Source organism: Branchiostoma floridae, chromosome 7 (genome assembly GCF_000003815.2).
Source record: "Branchiostoma floridae strain S238N-H82 chromosome 7, Bfl_VNyyK, whole genome shotgun sequence".
NCBI classification, from domain to species: Eukaryota; Metazoa; Chordata; class Leptocardii; order Amphioxiformes; family Branchiostomatidae; genus Branchiostoma; species Branchiostoma floridae.
The window spans coordinates 13,991,086-14,009,564 of record NC_049985.1 but is presented as its reverse complement, the minus strand read 5'-3'; the positions used below and the strand labels follow the sequence as shown (position 1 = coordinate 14,009,564).

General features: G+C 39.3%; 2 protein-coding genes across 5 annotated transcripts in view; both read right to left on the bottom strand.

Annotated features, from left to right (window-relative positions):
- The window catches only part of LOC118420289 (ETS-related transcription factor Elf-2-like), a 29,766-nt gene extending 22,444 nt beyond the window's left edge, over positions 1-7,322 (bottom strand). For 2 of the 4 annotated variants that reach the window (XM_035827017.1, XM_035827021.1), the window contains exons 1-2: positions 7,136-7,322; positions 327-431 (exon numbers count right to left, since the gene is read on the bottom strand). In XM_035827017.1, the coding sequence (XP_035682910.1) occupies positions 327-392 (66 nt within the window). In that variant the 5' untranslated portion in view covers positions 393-431; positions 7,136-7,322. Of the gene's footprint in view, positions 1-326; positions 432-1,499; positions 1,521-6,367; positions 6,392-7,135 lie in introns of those variants that run through there. The other 2 variants (XM_035827018.1, XM_035827020.1) reach the window with 2 other exon arrangements.
- Positions 7,323-9,942: 2,620 nt separating this feature from the next.
- Positions 9,943-18,479, bottom strand: part of LOC118419001 (protein SDA1 homolog) — a 131,844-nt gene continuing 123,307 nt past the window's right edge. Inside the window, exons 20-26 of the mRNA XM_035825209.1 lie at positions 14,105-14,196; positions 12,430-12,552; positions 11,903-11,985; positions 11,638-11,722; positions 11,178-11,252; positions 10,849-10,935; positions 9,943-10,574 (exon numbers count right to left, since the gene is read on the bottom strand). Coding sequence (XP_035681102.1) covers positions 10,530-10,574; positions 10,849-10,935; positions 11,178-11,252; positions 11,638-11,722; positions 11,903-11,985; positions 12,430-12,552; positions 14,105-14,196 — 590 coding nt within the window. The 3' untranslated portion in view covers positions 9,943-10,529. The remainder of the gene's footprint in view (positions 10,575-10,848; positions 10,936-11,177; positions 11,253-11,637; positions 11,723-11,902; positions 11,986-12,429; positions 12,553-14,104; positions 14,197-18,479) is intronic.

Below are 18,479 nucleotides of genomic sequence, written 5' to 3'. Positions count from 1 at the left end.
AATGTTGCCAATAATGATCTATTGGTCTATGAATTACATATGACACTGCCATACAAGTCTGCATTCAATAAATCACACAATTGTCAACCAATTTTCAGGTCTTATGGTGAACAAAAAATGTATGAATATTGTAGCAATGGACTTGCTAAACTGTATTTACTTGGCAACTCAATGTCCATTCAAACGTGTCAGTAAGGTTATTGCTATGAATGATGTTTGAAATTGGTGGTGAGAAATGTGGTGAAAAAAGGTACAGTTTCACAGAGGCAATGCAGAAAAGAGGCAAAGAATAACAGTTGATATCCACTCCCTCCCTCTCTTCATACCTCATGGTCCATGTTGTTGCTTGCGAAGTCGAATGTCAGTCCCTGCTTATGCTGTACTAACGTCATCCTACTACAGCTAAGGTACAACTGTCACTCAAGTGGTCCCTGTAAGAACAAATAAATCCATTTAGAAAAAATACATTTAGCACAAGACTTCTTCATTGCTCATACAATATGCAAAAAAGATTGACTATTTCCCCAGTTCAGTAAGAAGTAGGAATTGTACATGTTATGTTCAGTTTGAAACCAAGCTGCTAAGGCATTGCTGAGCCAACCTACCATCGAATACCGGTGATAACTGAGGTAATACACTGTGATGTACTGTAATGTGTGATTCTGAATAGTTTACTCTGGTTCCTGTGAACTCTAATACAAACACAGCTATCATTCACTTAGCATATCAAAATCCACATACTGCATGTGACTTCAGTAGTCATAGGTCTGAAGTGCTTTTCAATATGTACAAATGCAGGTATAACCCTTTCAATTTGCAACCTGTGGAAGGAAATACTCTCCAAGCAGAGGTTGGTGGGTAAAACATGACCTTTTCCTTTGATCTGTTTTTTGCAATCAGCCTTCCCGTTGGGAATAGATCAAGTAGGGAGTAGATCGAGCTAAACTTATCAACATCAAAAGCTTTTTACAAGAAAGGCCAAGAAAGAAAGGGCAAGAAAATGAAAAAATAAAAAACTCCATACCTTCAAGGCTTTAAAGCATTCTACTTTGTTTACAGGGCACTGACCCTGAACCTGGGTACAGGTATGCAGTATCAGGTTCAGCTAGTTGCTGTTCACCTTGCTTGGACAAGGCACTTATTCAGGTACAGGTATGAGGGTTGACTGATTCTAGGGCCCATGTAATCTGACTGACTATCAGAACCAAATCTGAATTGTTCTAAGCTGTAGCAAGTAGCTTTCATCACAAAGGCCTTGGGTACTACTCAGACATGAAGAGATCCCCTACAACAATACTAGTACCTACACTGTACTAACCACACCTACTCAAATGAACAGGCTAGGTATTTCATTTTCAGTTAGATAGTTAAAGCTTCTTAGTCCACCGTGAAAGAATTCAAGTTCACGTTTATCCCTAAATTCAGCCCTTGTCTGTAGGCAACAGACAGGAAAGCAAACAACACTAAATTCCTATTGTACACACCTATATTCGCCTCACCTTGATAAGGTATCAGGTGTCCACGCCAAGCACCCCTTACAGCAAACAATGGCAACCATCAAAGCAAAACAGGGTTTCTCAACAGTGGTTAGAATTGCCTGGGGAAACTAGTGCTTAACTTCACTTTCTGGTGACAGTCTGCTGCATGACGCTGTGGGTCACGGTTAATGATTCTGAAAAGACGACGATAGACGCCTAGACTTTGACCCTGTACAAATAGCACACCTGTTTACCTTTGAACTCTGTTCCACAGCGAGCATGTAGCTCCTACAGACTATTCATAAAGTAGGGGTTGAACTGTCTGACACTTGCAGGTAACCATGTAACAATACCTGCACGAAGGAGGCATCCTTGACGTCAATAGAAAACTGAAACAACAGCTACCTGCAGACATGCCCTAGGGGCAAAACTCTTTTTTACATAGGTACAGGATGCAAAGTTTAACATCTATGCATTTCAAGCACCTTGAGTACTCATAATTTAGTTACTCGGCAGATTCTAGACCCTGAGTGTGACATTTAGGCTTAGCTACGAATGTATCAAGTCAGCTCTGACCGTATTTTGCACATATCTTGAACCTTGAGCTTGTGATAAGCAGATGACTTCAGGTCAATGAAACCTCCCCTGACATTTGACAGAAATGCACCAACTCACAAATGTCTGACTTAAATAGCATTGTTATATAGCATTGTTTTACATACCATAGCACAAAATTATTAGGTGATCTGAACGTAGAACAGTATCTTCTGAACTTGGTTGACATCGGAGGGACTTCTGATACTTTCCAGTTTGACATACAGCCACAATATATAGCTGGCAAAAGTTTTTGCTCTGCAAATGATAGAAAGGTTTTCGCATTGCAAGACATTAACCTAGTTCTATTGTTAAAGATGGATGATTTCTCAACATTTCAAACTCACTGTCAAGCATGGCATACATGATTATAGGGGCTGGCCAGCAGGTTATCATAACCACAGTGGTATATAAACAACACTGACAAAAGACAGACTAATGGTAACAGATAGACAAATACCATCTCTATTGTGTCTTATATCATACATATATACAACATGCAAAGGAAAACTCTATACTTAGTCCTCTAAGCATTTCAAGTATTTCACTTTTATCATTAAAAAAACTCAATCAAAATTGTAATGTACAACAGATATAGGAGTTTTCATCATTTGCTCACTGACAAAGAACAATAAATACAATAAATTGGGCCTTGTGCCCTGTGCCTGCTGACTCAAGGAAACCTGACATGTCACATCACATAAAAGATAACAACCACATTTCAAACTTCTTCCTGTCAAAATGTGATGCCAGGTTGAAAGTCAGCAGCTGGTTATACTGAGAAATACTTGTACTTCCATCCTTCCTTGTAGTCAGTGGAGATCATGTTACCTTATGCCCAGGAAGTTGCACAATGTTGTGTAAATTTGGGAACATACTTGGAAGGAAAAGCAAGCTTCCTTTCATGTGTAGAACAATGAACAGAACCTATAATCAACAATTACTGGGGTCTATAATCAACAACTACAACATACAATTTCCTATTTGTGATTAGATGCAGTGTACCATATGACAAGTTTTAAATATATCTACATGCAATATAGAACAGTGCCAATCTAGTTTTGATGGGGGGGGGGGGGGGTACAGGTATGTGGTGAAGAAAACAAACTGATTCTGACAGTTTAATCAGTCAAATCTCTATAAGCTGATAGCAAAACTGTTGGTTTTGCTGCTGAAGAGACAACAGTTTGCATGCTGTAATCCCTGAGTGAAACATGAAATGTTGTAAGGAAAAAAATGTTTGTGTTTTTGGTCACCTGACCCTATCTATAAATTGCAACCCTTACCTTTTTTTGGTCTGCCCATAGCACTGGCAAGAGACACAATTTTTAATCTGACACCCTACTGGCCTAACTGTGTTAGTGATAAAAATGTTGTAGAATCGTTTTCCAAAACATTGTCGTCATTTGTGCCCAAATAGAAAATTGTGCTTTGAGTCTTGACAATGTATACTGGATGATTAGAATGATATTAGATTAGAATACGAGTGTCCTGATATTTTACTTTGTTCAACAGTGTTTGCTGGATCACTTTGGCTGAAATCTAAAAAAGAAAATCTGTAGCTACAGACTCTAAATTTTCAAGGTGTAATTGAAAATACATTTTTTCCTAGGCCTATTGCAGAGCTATGTTGATAAAAGCTCCTATGTGAAACTGGTAGGAAGAGAAGGACATAACACCAACTGTGTCAGCTCTAACACCCACTGCTACCTAAAGTGTAAGATCCCATGTCACCCAGTAGGGACCTTGTAACAATAATGTGCAAGCCCAATTTAATGGTTGTCACAAGCATGCTAATCTGGCTTCACAGGGTGTGAAAGTATGATGGGGTGGGAGGGACTTGTGGGTTGAATGATCCACTGGAGGGAACTTCATAAATAGCTCATTTAGGGTGCTGGGTGCTGCTATTGTCTGCTATATGCTAATACAGGGAATTACAATGGATTGGGGGCACCCCCAAAACAGCAACATGGGGAGGGGGGCTCATCATCACTATTTACTTTACAACTCTAACTAGCATGTATTTCTCTTGAGTAATGCCCTATAAAGTATATTCTACATCTGTAGTTACCGGTACTGTTTTGACTGTGAGTGGTTAACTGTTACAAATTAGTTGAGTTCATATTTTCAGTACAAAACTAAAGAAATCTTGCTCTGAAAATGTGTATGGTTGCAAAACTGAAGCAAACTTTTAACGGTTTATGTCACACCAAGGAGCTTGGTCACACTTGAGCCTCATGACTCCTGTTCTCACTCATTTCATTTTTTTGTTATGCCTGTTTGTACATGTGGCTGCAAACTCAGAGCAAGGAGGTTAAAAGAAAGAGTTTAACCTCCTTGCTCAGAGACAGATAGGAAAACAACAATGATGTACATGTAGTTTTAAAAGGAAATTACTAGTACTCCAACAACCAACCAGTTTATTGTTTGCAAATTGCAATCATAATTCAAGACAACAATTTTCTAGGGATACCAGTCTAACATCAATGTCAAAATCAAATCACATAGAGGACAACAACGAAAAAGAACGAGCTAGACAGCTGAGACAGAGGCCAAAGGTCACAGTGCCAAGCATGCATACAATAGTGAGTATGAAATGGTATGCTCACCTGGACAGGTAAACACAACGTGCTCCAAGGTCACGTACCAAAAGATGGCGTCTGTTTTTTCTGAATAGCTTCAGTATTTCAAATCAATAGTGTCATCGAACATTTGATAACCAAGAGATTTCAATACAGATTAGACACATGTGATTGTACACAAAAACTTTGTTCTCTTGAATCCAGACAATAGACAATTTCATCAAACATGGACTATGTTTTAACAACAACATATGAATAATAATGAGACCGAGCATCTAGGCACAACAAATAACCCCTTTTCAACAATTCGAAAACGTGACTGTCAGGACACTTATTTGATGTTTGACTGAAGCCTATTGAAAAATGAAAAGAACACAACATAACATCAGAATTTTAAGGATGTGGGTTGGGGAGGGGCACACCACTAACACTAGGAATAGGATCATTTGAAACAATCGATATGAATTATTGGAGTCATCACAAAATATCCTTGAGCCAAGGACCATGTCACTATACACAGACTTGCGCTAGCATGCCTTGAAGCCATAGATCTGTGTTCTTAAAGTGTTGGTCACATGGAAGAATTTTGGTCACTATCATCTTCTACAGGTTTGTGATACATCAGTGATCAAGGATAAAAATGTTTACTGGTATTTTGCAAAAACGTGAAACATGTTGATGGACATGAAAAAGGCATAGATTCTACTACTAGTACTATGTATTGAAGGGTCACTTGATAGTCGAACTGCTTGTTAGAAATACAAAAAAAATGTAGTAGCCCCTGACCTGTCTTGTTAGAAGTAACATAAATAATTCACTTTCATGATAATGATGGATTCTGCAACGATCATTGAAAAGCTGATAGGAGATAAATATGACCACAAATCCAATGAAAAATCTTACAAATTCCAAAAAATTCTGAAGACCCTTTAACATTCAGGTGACATTTGTAGTATGTGCAAGAAATGCATGGAACTGGAAGTGACATTATGATATCATTATCATGTTATCATGTATATCATTAATATTCAATAACACAGCAAGACAAGGTAATGTTAACCCTAGAAATGCTACGTAAATTTTCATTGTGTTATAATACTACGAGTATGCTACTATACAGTACAGCAGTTTTTTGTCCATTCTATGATATACACTTGTATGTATGTGTACTGTCTATGCATGTATGTATTTATGTATGCATATGTGTGTGTTTGAGAGCATTTTGGGGCACAAAAACTTATCTGTCACTTGTTAGATGACAAAGCTTTCCTCAGTTCAACTGTATTAAAAGCAGTGATGATGACACAGTCCACACCTATGACCACCTGTTGTAGGTGTAAGAAATATCTCATGAAGAAAGTTTCCACCGGTGCAAAAATGTTCTACATACTAGTACCTGGCAAGAACACACAAGAATATTTTGCCTTCTTTAGACGACCCTTTCCTCATGCAGAAATGTACCCCCCCCCAAGAAAAAAGTGATTTACATTCCTGACACTGTGTTTTCTTCATGCACAATGAAATTATATGACTAGTTGATAACTACAACCTTAATTCTATTACTCTTGTCTGAGTAAAATATGTGGCTCAATAAAAGTTGTAGAGATTTTTCTTCATGGGGTGGGAGCTGTCAAGGTACACTGCTATTCAAGCAGACTCAGGTTCTTTGATTTTGAATGGCCTCAGCGTGACACAACTCAAACCCAAACTCACCTTTACAACAAAATGCAGAACTACTAAACCATGGTCTTCCATTTTCCTTACACGTATATCACAGCCCATGTTAAGAGCATGGTACCGTTCTTTCTATATTGGATAGTTGTTCAAAGGTACAATTCGCTGACCGTGAATGATACTGAATCACCGTGGTGTTTTTGTGACCATGAGTCATCCTGAGCCTGGGGCTGTTCAGTGTAGCTGAGGAACCTGCCAGACATGTTTTCCAGCCCACGCTCAGGGCATGTGTACAAAAATGAAAGCGTTTGATTTCTAGTTGGAGTAGAGTACTCTAAACCAGGCCACAGTTCAAACTTTCTGCTAAGTACTAGGCTATGTCCAATGCTGTTTCACCACATTTCAGTGTAATGTAGAGATATCATGACTGTCTTGTGCAGATTGTGTTGATTACAACCAGAACAGGGGTGTGTATGTAAACATAATCTACACGAAGATCGATAGATCCGAAGCAAGGTGGGACCCTAGAAAGTCCTATAGCTTGGATTTAGCAGCGATCTAAAGTGGATATGGAGCACACAACTTCCTAGCATCTTACTAGAATACTGGATGTAAGCTAAGACGCTTCCACGCGCCCGTAGAGTGAAGTGTTTCCATGTTACACCAGCGGCCTTCGTGCTGGCATTTCAACGTGCCCACCACCTGATAGCATATCGGCACGATAACTTTGTTAGGTCAAGGGAGGTCACGCAAGATCGCATGGGAAAGTGCCAAAAATCGGCAAAATAGCAGCCTACAAACACATACCTTATGATCGCTGAGGTCTCGATGTGTTGGCCGTAGAGGTTAGGTCTTGGTTACACGCATACTAGACCTACAACTTTGGGAAATCCCCTCCCCCTTTTAGCTACAACTGGTCGATGGGAGAGTTGCATGTCAAATGAGGACGTCACGTAATTAGATTGATATTCAGCGCTGTGATTGGTCAGATGCCGGCCAGCTGACCTGCTCAGGAAGCAGAACAATACCCACCTCCATATTTGGGAGGGGTGTGTTTTACCCGGGAAAACACCCTTTCGTTCTGGGAAGTGGGGCATTTTGAGTTTCGATCGATGACGTGTTTTAAAAGTGCTCTTCTGCTGAAGGTGTTGTTTATTCACAGTCTTTATCAGTAGAAGAACAATGAATTCGTCATCTCCATTCGTCAACTATCATTAAACGTTAACTATTTTCACCTATTTGACCCTCATTATCTATTTGCCCCAGGGTAACGTTATGTCAACATAACTCACAGCTTCAATATTAGCCTGGAGTCCAGCCTTGTTTAATAGCTTTGTTCCGCTCCCGAAGGTCGCCACTCGGCGAAACAAAGCTAACAAGGCTGGATTCCAGGCTACTTCAATATAGGCCACAGCAAGTAAGTTTTATGGATGACATCCATGCGCTCATCAATTTTTGCCTCATTTCAGAAAACAAACAAACAAGAGAGCCTGCTTGCTATGGAGGCTAAGTTGCAGAAGTGAAACTTGCTGGATAGTTGTATGAGTGGCACCAAGATGGAAACCATGAGTAGTCTACCACACTAGTGTCACTTTCACTACACTAGTGCACTTTCACACGACTGCCTTACTGTTTGTGATGCCATATTTTGTCATTCTTGTTATGTTAATGGTGTTGATTTTGAACATTTGCAATCTTGTTTTTTGTGTGCCCATCTTGTTTTTTGTTGTTGTTGCCCTATCTAAGTATGTTTGAAGTCGGCAGACGATGCCATCCATAAAATTTATTTGCTGTGGTCATACTACATGTAACGTTAGTAAGTTATAGCTTTGGGAGAAAAATGTTGACATTTCTTTATAACCTTCTATTTCACTTTAATTTTAATAAGCGTTACAATTTTTTCAGTTTCTAAAATCAAATGCGTAACCTTACATTTTGAAAATGGAAAAGTTGCTCTTTGTAACGTTACATGAAACAAGCTGCTGCCCTAGGCCAGAGAGGGCATAAAATATTCAATACATTGTTTTCACCTTCTTTAGTCTTCTTTTTCTTTCGTGTCATCACTTCTTTAATCTTCTTCTTTTTTCGTGTCATCACTTCTTTAATCTTCTTCTTCTTTCGTGTCATCACTTCTTTAATCTTCTTCTTCTTTCGTGTCATCACTATACCTTCTTTAGTGACAGGATAGAAGGCATGAGATAGGGATGTCCCCAGTTTGGGAAAAAATTTATAAGGGCAAATCTCCACTTTTATCAAAAATGTGGTGGGATCTTTTATTATCTTTAACATGCTCAAAGAATGTCAACAGCAGAGCCATTTAACCACCTTCTGCTTGAATGGAACCACCCACCACATGAGGCTCAATTTGCCTTGATGGAAGTCAATACTCATCCCTAGGGGAGAACATATTTTGTACTATAGCATGTTAGTATGATGTTTCTTCCTTCAAATCACAGTTTCTACCCTTTCTGCACAGGTTGTTGAATCCAATGTGAATTTATATTGTACCACAGTCATTGCTTTGGTTATGTGATGTCACCATTATTGTATTTCCTGCATTTGTGACTGTGATGTAAGTATTCTTTGCCATGGAAGAGGGTTAAGCGGGCAGACCCCAGTTCATTTCAGGTTTTACAGCACATCAGAGGTCAAACTAGGTCAGGGAACCGCTTCACTTTCAAGGTGTATGGATACCTGGTAATGAGCCTCAGGCCAAAACAAAATTTTCATCCAAAACACACCACCTGCTATGCTTTTCTGTCATGTTAGCATTTAATGTCATTTCGTGGTAAATATTGAGGAATGTAAACTCAAACATTGACCCTCGATACCCTTTCGTCACTTTTTTGTCAGTGTTTTTCCTGGTTAAATAGATAGAAAAAATGAAATGAAATCCACTACCACGGACCCCAGTCATGGAAGAACTGTTGAACCAAGAATTTACCCCACAGATAAAATATAATTTGTACAGTTACAGTTAAAATTTACAAGAAATTGAAGATCCCATACCTAGCCTGGGTACTTTCCTCTGTAGTAATTGTCTCAATCTTTTTGCTGGGGAAGATTGAGCTAGTTACTCCAAAAGATGGTACCCAAGCTATCTCATACCTCCATGAAGTATGATTTGATTATATGGATGACATCTTCTGGGTATCCAAAAACTGATGCCAGCATGAGAATAAAAAAAAAAAGAAATCTAAGTGATCATCGCAGGGAGGTTAACTAAACACAAAGTATTGTATACCGAACAATGGATTTTTCATTTTTGTTCCTTCACATCTTCTTTTGAATCTACTCATATGAATGTGCTGGTTGGACTAGTCCAATAGTCTAATTATCCCTGGCAAGTGAAAGTGGCAATTGGGCATGTCCTATCAATGGCAGTTCATATTAATCTATATCAGCATCTCAATCCATCACTTTTAAGAACCCATCTGTCAGTAAAAATCTAGCTCTGGTATGCAAATTCTTTTTCAATCTCTGTTCTGACCAATATAACGTCCTTGCTCTGACATCACAGGCCTTACACTGATCCAATTACATAAAATTCATTACTCATTTACTTCACACCATCAGCCACTCAAATAATCAACTTCAATCAATACACAGCAACATAACTTTTTAGGAGTTGATTTATTCCACATCGTACTTTGATTGATGAATCATAATTGACCAGCTTCCTTGCATTGCATGTTTGGTAAAAGAAAATCACACTGAAATAGCTTCATGGAATTCAATGCAATCCACACAGTGGGTATCGTGGTTTGTAGATAATCCTGAGATCAACATCAGGTAAACTGATTAACAGTGACTGTAACATTATCATCAACTACATCTACTTAGTTGTGCACATTTGTGACAATTGCTATTGAGTGGAATAGTAGATACATACAGCATTTATAATAATAGAGCAGAGACCGACTTAGTTAAATTGTCGAAATGCAGACATAGAATGTTATAAGGGATGGGACAAGAGCATCATTCTTTGTTTTTGGATTGGGAAAACCAAAATGTTGTATGAATAACAAACAAGGAGGCAACATCAAGTAAATTGTTCTAATTTGCATAATTCAATTCCATTTCAGTGCTGCATGATACAGTATGGAATATGATACAAGGTAGTCTGATTTTCATTGTAACATAGTAATATGACATTGTGTTCTTCCCATACAAGACAAATCTAGCTTTCAATGTTCCTGGACTACGCTTGCTTCTTCCTCTTGAGAAGTGAATCTCTTAGTGCAATCTGGAAACAAAAACATCAGATCTTAGACTGGTGAGGTTAGAGAGGTGTCATCAAGACCTTACCACATACCAAATATCAGACAAACAGAAACACAACCTTGCTGGTGAAGGTATTAAAAAAACATAGCAAAAGAACAATATTTGTGGATGGTTTCTACTTCTTCTCTGTTATCTATACATTACATGTAAATGCTACACTGCACAAGGACATTAGCTCATTACTGCCCCCTAGTGGTTACAGCAGGTATGGCAGGACAGACAACATGGCCACCCACCTGTTTGTCTCTGAAGGATCTCTTCCCTTTCCCCCTGACCTGCTTCTTCTGTTTCATCATCATGAAAGCCTTGTTCTTCTTCTTTTCCTAGGAACCAAAGAAAGTGAATTTCAACATCAGAAATTCTACTATTCCTTTCACAATGGCAAGCTCCATTATGACTGTGTTGGTTGCAACACAAAACTGGGTATACGTATCAGGTTTTTACAAATTGTATGGCATTGATTATCTAACAAATAGCAGCACCATTTTTGACTCATGTTGTATTAATCTTTCAACTTTATAGTGATGGCATTGTGCTAAAACAATGGAAATGCAGGCCATAGTACCTTGTTTGTTGTGCTGGACCGCTGGTTCTTCTTGTGCTTTTTGCTACTAAACTTTTCCCTTCCTTCCCGACCAGCCTACAATAAAGAATTATACAGAATATCATCTACAAACAGTCATACAATAACATGCTACCTACTGTTTTAAAAGATATACTGTATTATACAGGAAGTATGTACATTTGTATGTAGAAAATACTATATTTAGCAAAGAACAATTTTACATTACAATAGCCAAAAACTTTAAGAGACATTTAGAAAGCGAATTTGACTTCAACGTATACAAAATACAATTCAAAACAATTCAAGACTGTCTGTTCTCCATTTCTGATATGTACTATGTCCAAAAAGACTTTACATTTGTCTTACAATCCTAGTACACTTTATCATGGGTTACAACAACCAAAATGCAAGACAATTTTATGACACCAGTGCAGCCGTGCATAGCTGCTCGCTTCCTTACCTGGACAGTGGCCAGTCGTGTATCCTTGTCTGATTTGGGCTTCTTGTGGATTCTCTCAATGTCTGACAGAGATGGCAACTCCGCACTGTAACACGTAAAGTACCAGTTTTTAATATATCAATGTGTGAAATTTACAGAGTACAATGTTACATTCTAACATGAAGAAAATAGAAAGAATTGTAGGTAGGAAGGCAGAAGAGAATTGTTTGCCTCCCATACAGCCTACATATTTCTTTCATCTGCCAAGAATCATTCATGAACTCACCCTGTGTCTCTGTCTTCAATCTGAATAAGTTTTCTCTTTTTCCCCTTTCCCTTGGGTGCAGCTTTCTCCATCTCTTTGGAGATCTGGAAAGTGATGATACAGTATAAATGAATGCAAGATGGCATGGTCTTAGACAAGTGGAAGGTATTTCTACTGAGAAGTGAAGTCAGTATTACCTTGTTGAAAACTACTACTAGTTGTGCACTAAGCAAACTAAGTCTCTGGTCATTTGGGCTCTTTCTCCAGTTTTAAAAAATTCAATCAGTTTAATGGTTTGAAGCATGCTCCCAGGAAATTCTGTACAATCTGTACCACCCTCAAAAATGCTACATGTATTTCCAGCATTTTTTCAAGGAAACGTAAAACATGTAAACTTTTACATAAGTTAAGTGATACTGATGACAATATGATGAAAATCAAACTGAACTTTAATTTCTACCCGTCACAGAGGACAGAATGGTTGAAAATTTTTCCCATACCGTGCAACAAAATTCTGTCAAGGGACTGTTTCAGTGAACATAGCATACCTGTTTTGCTCTGATGAGTTTTAGATCTTCCTGTGTCAGGATCCTACTCTGGCTGATGGCAGCTGCCTTTCTCTTGGCCATCTCTGGTGTTAACTTCTCACCCTCTGCTGTAGTGTCTTCTCCCTATGTACAAGGGGGGCCAAACATATCATCTTTTAACTTTTATCTATGACCACAAATCTCCTAAATACAACTGTGTAACCAAGTTGTTCTAGGCTACAATATACCTTTTGTAAAAGATTTTTATCATTCACATTTCGAAAGCTTTAACGGTGAAAATTTGCTACAACATTTTGGACACGAGATCATTGTCAATAATTCTACATTGAGACAATGGCTGTTTATCCCGTCTTAAAATGAGCTGCCTAACCAATTAGCTGCTGTACAGTGGAGCAGAAAATTAGATAATTAAGGAAAACAATAAAGGAGCTAATGAAGTCAATGATCTCTAAACGCAGGCACCATGCTTCAGTGACTGTGTGTCTGTATGGTATTGAAGCGGCACAAATTCTGTCAATCTTCAGCCCTCCCCTTTCTATTATTGGGTGGGGATGCCACAATGACAATTATAAGGAAAGAATTTGTCACTTTTAAAAAAAAATTGTTATAGAGGCCTTCTCAAGATAGTCTTGAACAGCTAATGTTAAATATCAGAAGTGTAATTTATATTGATGCTGCATTGGTACATCTCTTTTAATCACTTTAAATGTAAGGTAATATGTATTTTTATCATGTATAGTGAGATAATGTGTGGGTATTATGGCACCTGGTGGAATTATGAGAGTTGATGTTGGCCTCATCTGGCCAATTCAGTAGGTTTTATGTGTCCTTTTTCATAACTAAAGGGAAACAGACACTGACTGGCTAAATCCCCCTTTTTACAGTCCTAAATATGTGCAGATGCAGCTGACCACAGTGGACCGTTCAGAGTGCAAAATGCCAAAATCACATGTACCTGCCATCACTCAGATAAACATCAAGCACATAAGCCTAGGACTCCCCACAATCAGAATACAAATGTACAAAGTGTCCAAACCATATGTCTCTAACTAACAGCAAGAACCAAGGACTGTTTAGAATACTGTAAATGCATTCAAGTTTGCGGGGATTTACTTTCGCGGTAGCAGGAAAATGGAGTTTTTGCAGTGGTTTTAATTTCGCGGTAGCGCCATAGACTGTAATCACATAGTACTATCATGGTAAAATGTTCGCTGTGGTTTTAAATTCGCGGTGAAGTGGCCGACATAAAAACCCCGAGCATAAAACTACCACGAACATTTCTGCATTTACAGTACCAAGGACATTATAAAACATCCTTGAGAATGCAAGTGCCTACTTAATTCCAAATGAATAAATGGGCTGTCATCATCCCTTCTGGTTTCATAACAGATTGATATGCTGTCCTTAGCACAGTGTAATTTTGCCAAGATTTCTGTTTATTTTTTTCCTTTCTACACAAAATAAAAAGTCTACAAGAAGTCCCTACCCAAAAAGACTACCCATGCAGGAGACCAACAAACTCTGACCTTTGTGGACAAGTACAAGTAGTCAAGATTCTTTATGCTTGTGTCTATGGGAAAAAACAACAACTATCTAACAGACCAGTGGTCCTTATGTAGCTGAAGTGGTCATTTGTACAGGTGCTGCTACTGTCCTGCTATGTATTATAACCCACCTGTTCTTCATCTGAGGAATGCTGCACATCCACCCATCCCTCGCTGTCATCATCATCTTCATCACTGCAGCTGGCCTCCTCCCAACCATCATCTGTAGGAAATAAAATCACTTCAGTGAATCAGTCCCTTTATTTTCATTGTCATCTATATGTGATATGAAATATCAGTGTCAAAGACTTGTGACATTTCTAACCCTTCTTAAGGATCACTTAGTTATAAATCTGTATATATGTTCAAAGCCCAGGCACAGGTATTACGATCAAACCTGGTTGGGCAACCACCTGACACAGGCAACCGCCTCCAGTCACAGGACACATTAAAACAGTCCTGTCCATTGTTACATCTATTAGTTAACCCCACCCTGTCATGAGCAACCACCTGTACTCAGCAACCATTATACCTCAGTTCCTTCAACAGTTGCTGAATCTAGGTTTGACTAGTACCGGTGGGTCAATCTTCCTACCACTGACACTGAAGTGCTACAGACACACACAGGCTAAAGACACCAGTATCATCTAACATGTTAAATCTTTTTTTGTCTTTCGCCGCGCTTCCGCGGCGAAAGGCAATCAGACTGATATTAGATTGCTGTCCGTCTGTCCGTCCGTCCGTCCGGGTCGACCATGCCATACCGTGCTAGCGAGATATTCTACCCTGCAGATTCGATGGTATTGCCAAAGGCCATGCAAGTACTAGTATGTATGACATACGTATCGGCCTGCCATGAATGTGCTGCTTGGTTTATGCATGGCTTATTAGCAGGAATAAAGGACCTGCAATGTGCCCTGCACAACGTATTTGTAGACGTCTATTCAACCAAAGACCTCCGCGATTCAACTTGTACTATATCTGCAAGGTAAAGAGAAAACATTTAAGGTATCTTTGCGTACGTGTATTCGATGGATATCAGTCACACTTCGTTTCTCTTAGTGAACACGGCGCGTACGAAAGGGTCCAAACGTTGTGGTGTCTTTCCTCCCAGTAGGTAGGGGTAGGTCGGACCTTACGATTAGGCGGTCAAGAAACACTGGGCAAGTTCCAAGGACGTTATCGTCCTTGGCAAGTTCAGAGCATAACAACGTTACAATGCCAGCAGTTGAAGGAAATCTTCATCTCACAATCTGTCACTACCACACGGCAATATTGCAATGTAATTGTGGAATATAGCGTTTTTCGTGTGCGTAGAAATGTAAAAGAAATTTTCTTTGACACGGGTGGGCGCAAAGCATCATGGGGCAGCAAAGAAAGTAGATAGCGGGGAACCCCCTAAAGCTGTAGGATCAACCAATCAGAGGTGCGTATTGCGATCACGTGCACGTCTTAGCTAGCTGCAAGCGTAAAAAATCCTGGAATTGGGCGGGCAGTCTTCAATCCCAGTGTCAAAGATATTTCCACGGCTTGCGGAGCTAGCGGCAATGCGAAAAAAATCCTCGGCTTGCGCTGAGGAACTGGGCGGGCAGTCTTCAGTCCCAATGCCGTCGACTGGACAGCGGCGAGCACGTCGCTAGCTCGTGAAACACACAATGACGTAATTGCTGTTTGTTTTACTAGGGGTGAAACCGTCATTTCACCATGTTTCACTCTTTTGTCACGTAGGTGCAATATTTGCTTTCACCCTTCCATATTTACATGGGAACAATGCGAATCCGGGTGACACATTTTCACCGTGTTTCACCAACATTCACCCATTATGTGCCATTTTCACCGTACGCCGTGTGGTAATGATCAAGGAGGTTAAAAAGAGATGGTAGTTGCAATGGAAAGAGATCCTAAAATCTTCCTAAACTTCAACCTACACAAGAACAGCATCGGCTGTCCCGACATAGTCAGGAGAAAAGCAAGGTAAGGGGTGGACACAATAAACTATACAGCAAAATATGACTTTTAGCAAGGAGGTTAACCTCGTTGCTTTTAGTCCTTCTTTAACCTCCTTGCTTTTAGTCTTCAGATGCGCCATATGCATGACGGGTAAAATGTTGATTTGTACCTGTTTTTACAGATTTCATGTTTTTAAGAAACTGACAAATGTCGTAAGTGTTGTCCAAAATTTAACATTATTTGGCGGATATCCACAGTATTTGTTGTAGCATTCTAAAGCTATGAAAACTTCATAACTAAATAAAATGATAACATGCTCTTGGCCACAAAAGAAGTGACCAACAGTAATTATATTGTCTGGCTATGTTACATTTGCTATTTGACCTGGAGTCCAAATTTCTGGAGAATCATTATTTGTTTGATTGTTTGGTTGTTTGGAGGTTTGGTTGTTGAACCTCATATTTAAAACAAGGAGAGTTTTCGGTTTTTACAGTGAGTAGGTTAGTTCCAGTGCCACAAAGCCTGTGTCTACATCGAACATGTGTCTAGTTGTAACATGTTTTGATTACCCCACAACTCGCTCATTTTTGCATCCCCTTTCCTTACAGAGAGAGCATTAAGCAGGTAGCTAAGCTGTTGGTGCAGATCCATGCCTTGGACCACGCCCTGCAGGTCGCCAGAGAACACAGCCTCAAGGATCTCAAACAGATGGTTGTCGGGCGGTAGCACATGGTTACCACACAGGATACTATACATCCTTCAGAAACTTGGGAACATGGGCTTTCAAAAAACTTACCACCTGTAGCTTTTACACTGGTCAGCTTGTGGTCATCTCATATGGTAAAGGATATCTAGTCCATTGTATAGTAAGTCCTTTCATGAACTAGTGATATTGAGTAGCACAAACTTAGATGGGGGAGGGGAGGACCAGGTCGGATCAAAGAAATCTCCAATTGTTTCCATCTCATGTGAACTGGGTTGACAGACATGATGTAAGATTTTGGTGTAGAAATGGCCATTGTAACAAACCTATAATTACCGGTATGTAATTTTAGTACGCCTTATTCTTATAAAGGATTCATACCTTCTGTAACATCTGGAGTCTGTACATGTTCATAGTGTGTACTGGTGCAGTCTCTCTGCTAGCAGGTAGTGAAGAAATACAGTCAGAATATGATGTCCTTTCCACTTTTACATTGTACAACTCAAGTGATGGCTATCATGAGGAAATATCTGCCTTTGATCAACATTCATTGAACGGAAAAAAAGCATCCATCCTGAATCTTAGCACATTCTAATCGTGTTTGGTGAAGACTGGTGACAGTGTATAGATTGACTTGAGTAGGGAACTGTGAGCATTGTACATACAGGAAAGATGTGAAAGCTATATACAATGTATCTACTGAGTTTTGTGGAGGTCTACTGTCAAAAGAGTCAAATAAAACTTGATTTTTTTTTTTTGCATACAAAAATCGTTACCGACTGAATTTGTCAGTTATTCTATTTATGAATCTCCTAAAGGCACAGCATCAAGTTCTCTGACGAGGTCTTTTTTAACCTCCTTGGTGTTATTAAACAGCCGTCGGGGTCTCGCTGGCGGCGTCTCGCGTCCTCCCCAGCCATGTGGAAATTTTGGAAGGTCGGTGACCGGAGAGAGCTCGCCCGGAACGTCGCATGTATAGACAACTACTTTTGTATAGTTGCATATGTTGGAACAAATAGCAATTTATTACAGGCCTGCGATAACAAAACCTACTAGTATATTGTTTTCGTTGGCGTCCATGGGCGCCACCATTTTGTCCCAAGGGAGTGTCGCATGTTGGGAAGGGGTGTCGCGATTTTGATGTGTTATTACGATGTTACAATTTTAGGACCATATATCCGTGCACAAAATAAAGCGCTTATATACCGACGCTTTCGATCAGTCCTCTGATCCTTCTCAAGTTGAAATGACCCAGAGCCTAAGTCACGATGTGGAGAATTACCTCTATGAAATCCAGAATTGTGCAGAGATCTGACGTGGGCTGGGAGGCGGTTGCATGTGGAAAATTGCTTACTACTCGAAATTTCAAGGGATCTTCGTGGAAGAAACTTCAACAAAAGTGTATCCCTCTTTGATATATGTAAAATACACTGACTAATATTTTATCTAATTGATTTCAAATGAGAAGATTCCAAGCTACCCCGATGGAGTGAGTTTGTGGCCCATAACCACTGACGTAATGAATCAAAATCTCAATAATTTTGCTTTCCGAAAAGAAATGAAACGTTCCTTTCAACATACCACAATGAAACTGCATTTGCATTTTGAAACTCATTAAGTACAATTTTATTAACAGACACAAACCTGACAAAAATCAGTAAACTGGATGCTGCACCAATTAGAAAATGAACACATTATATCAGCAGGCATCTATACGTTTAAGGGCTTACTGGTGCAATAAATTACGAGAACAAATTGAATAAACTTTGTACGTCAACGTACAGAACAAGTGTTGTTCACATGAACATAGGACTTTATAACACCGAGTGGTAATCAGATACTCCACTAATTCC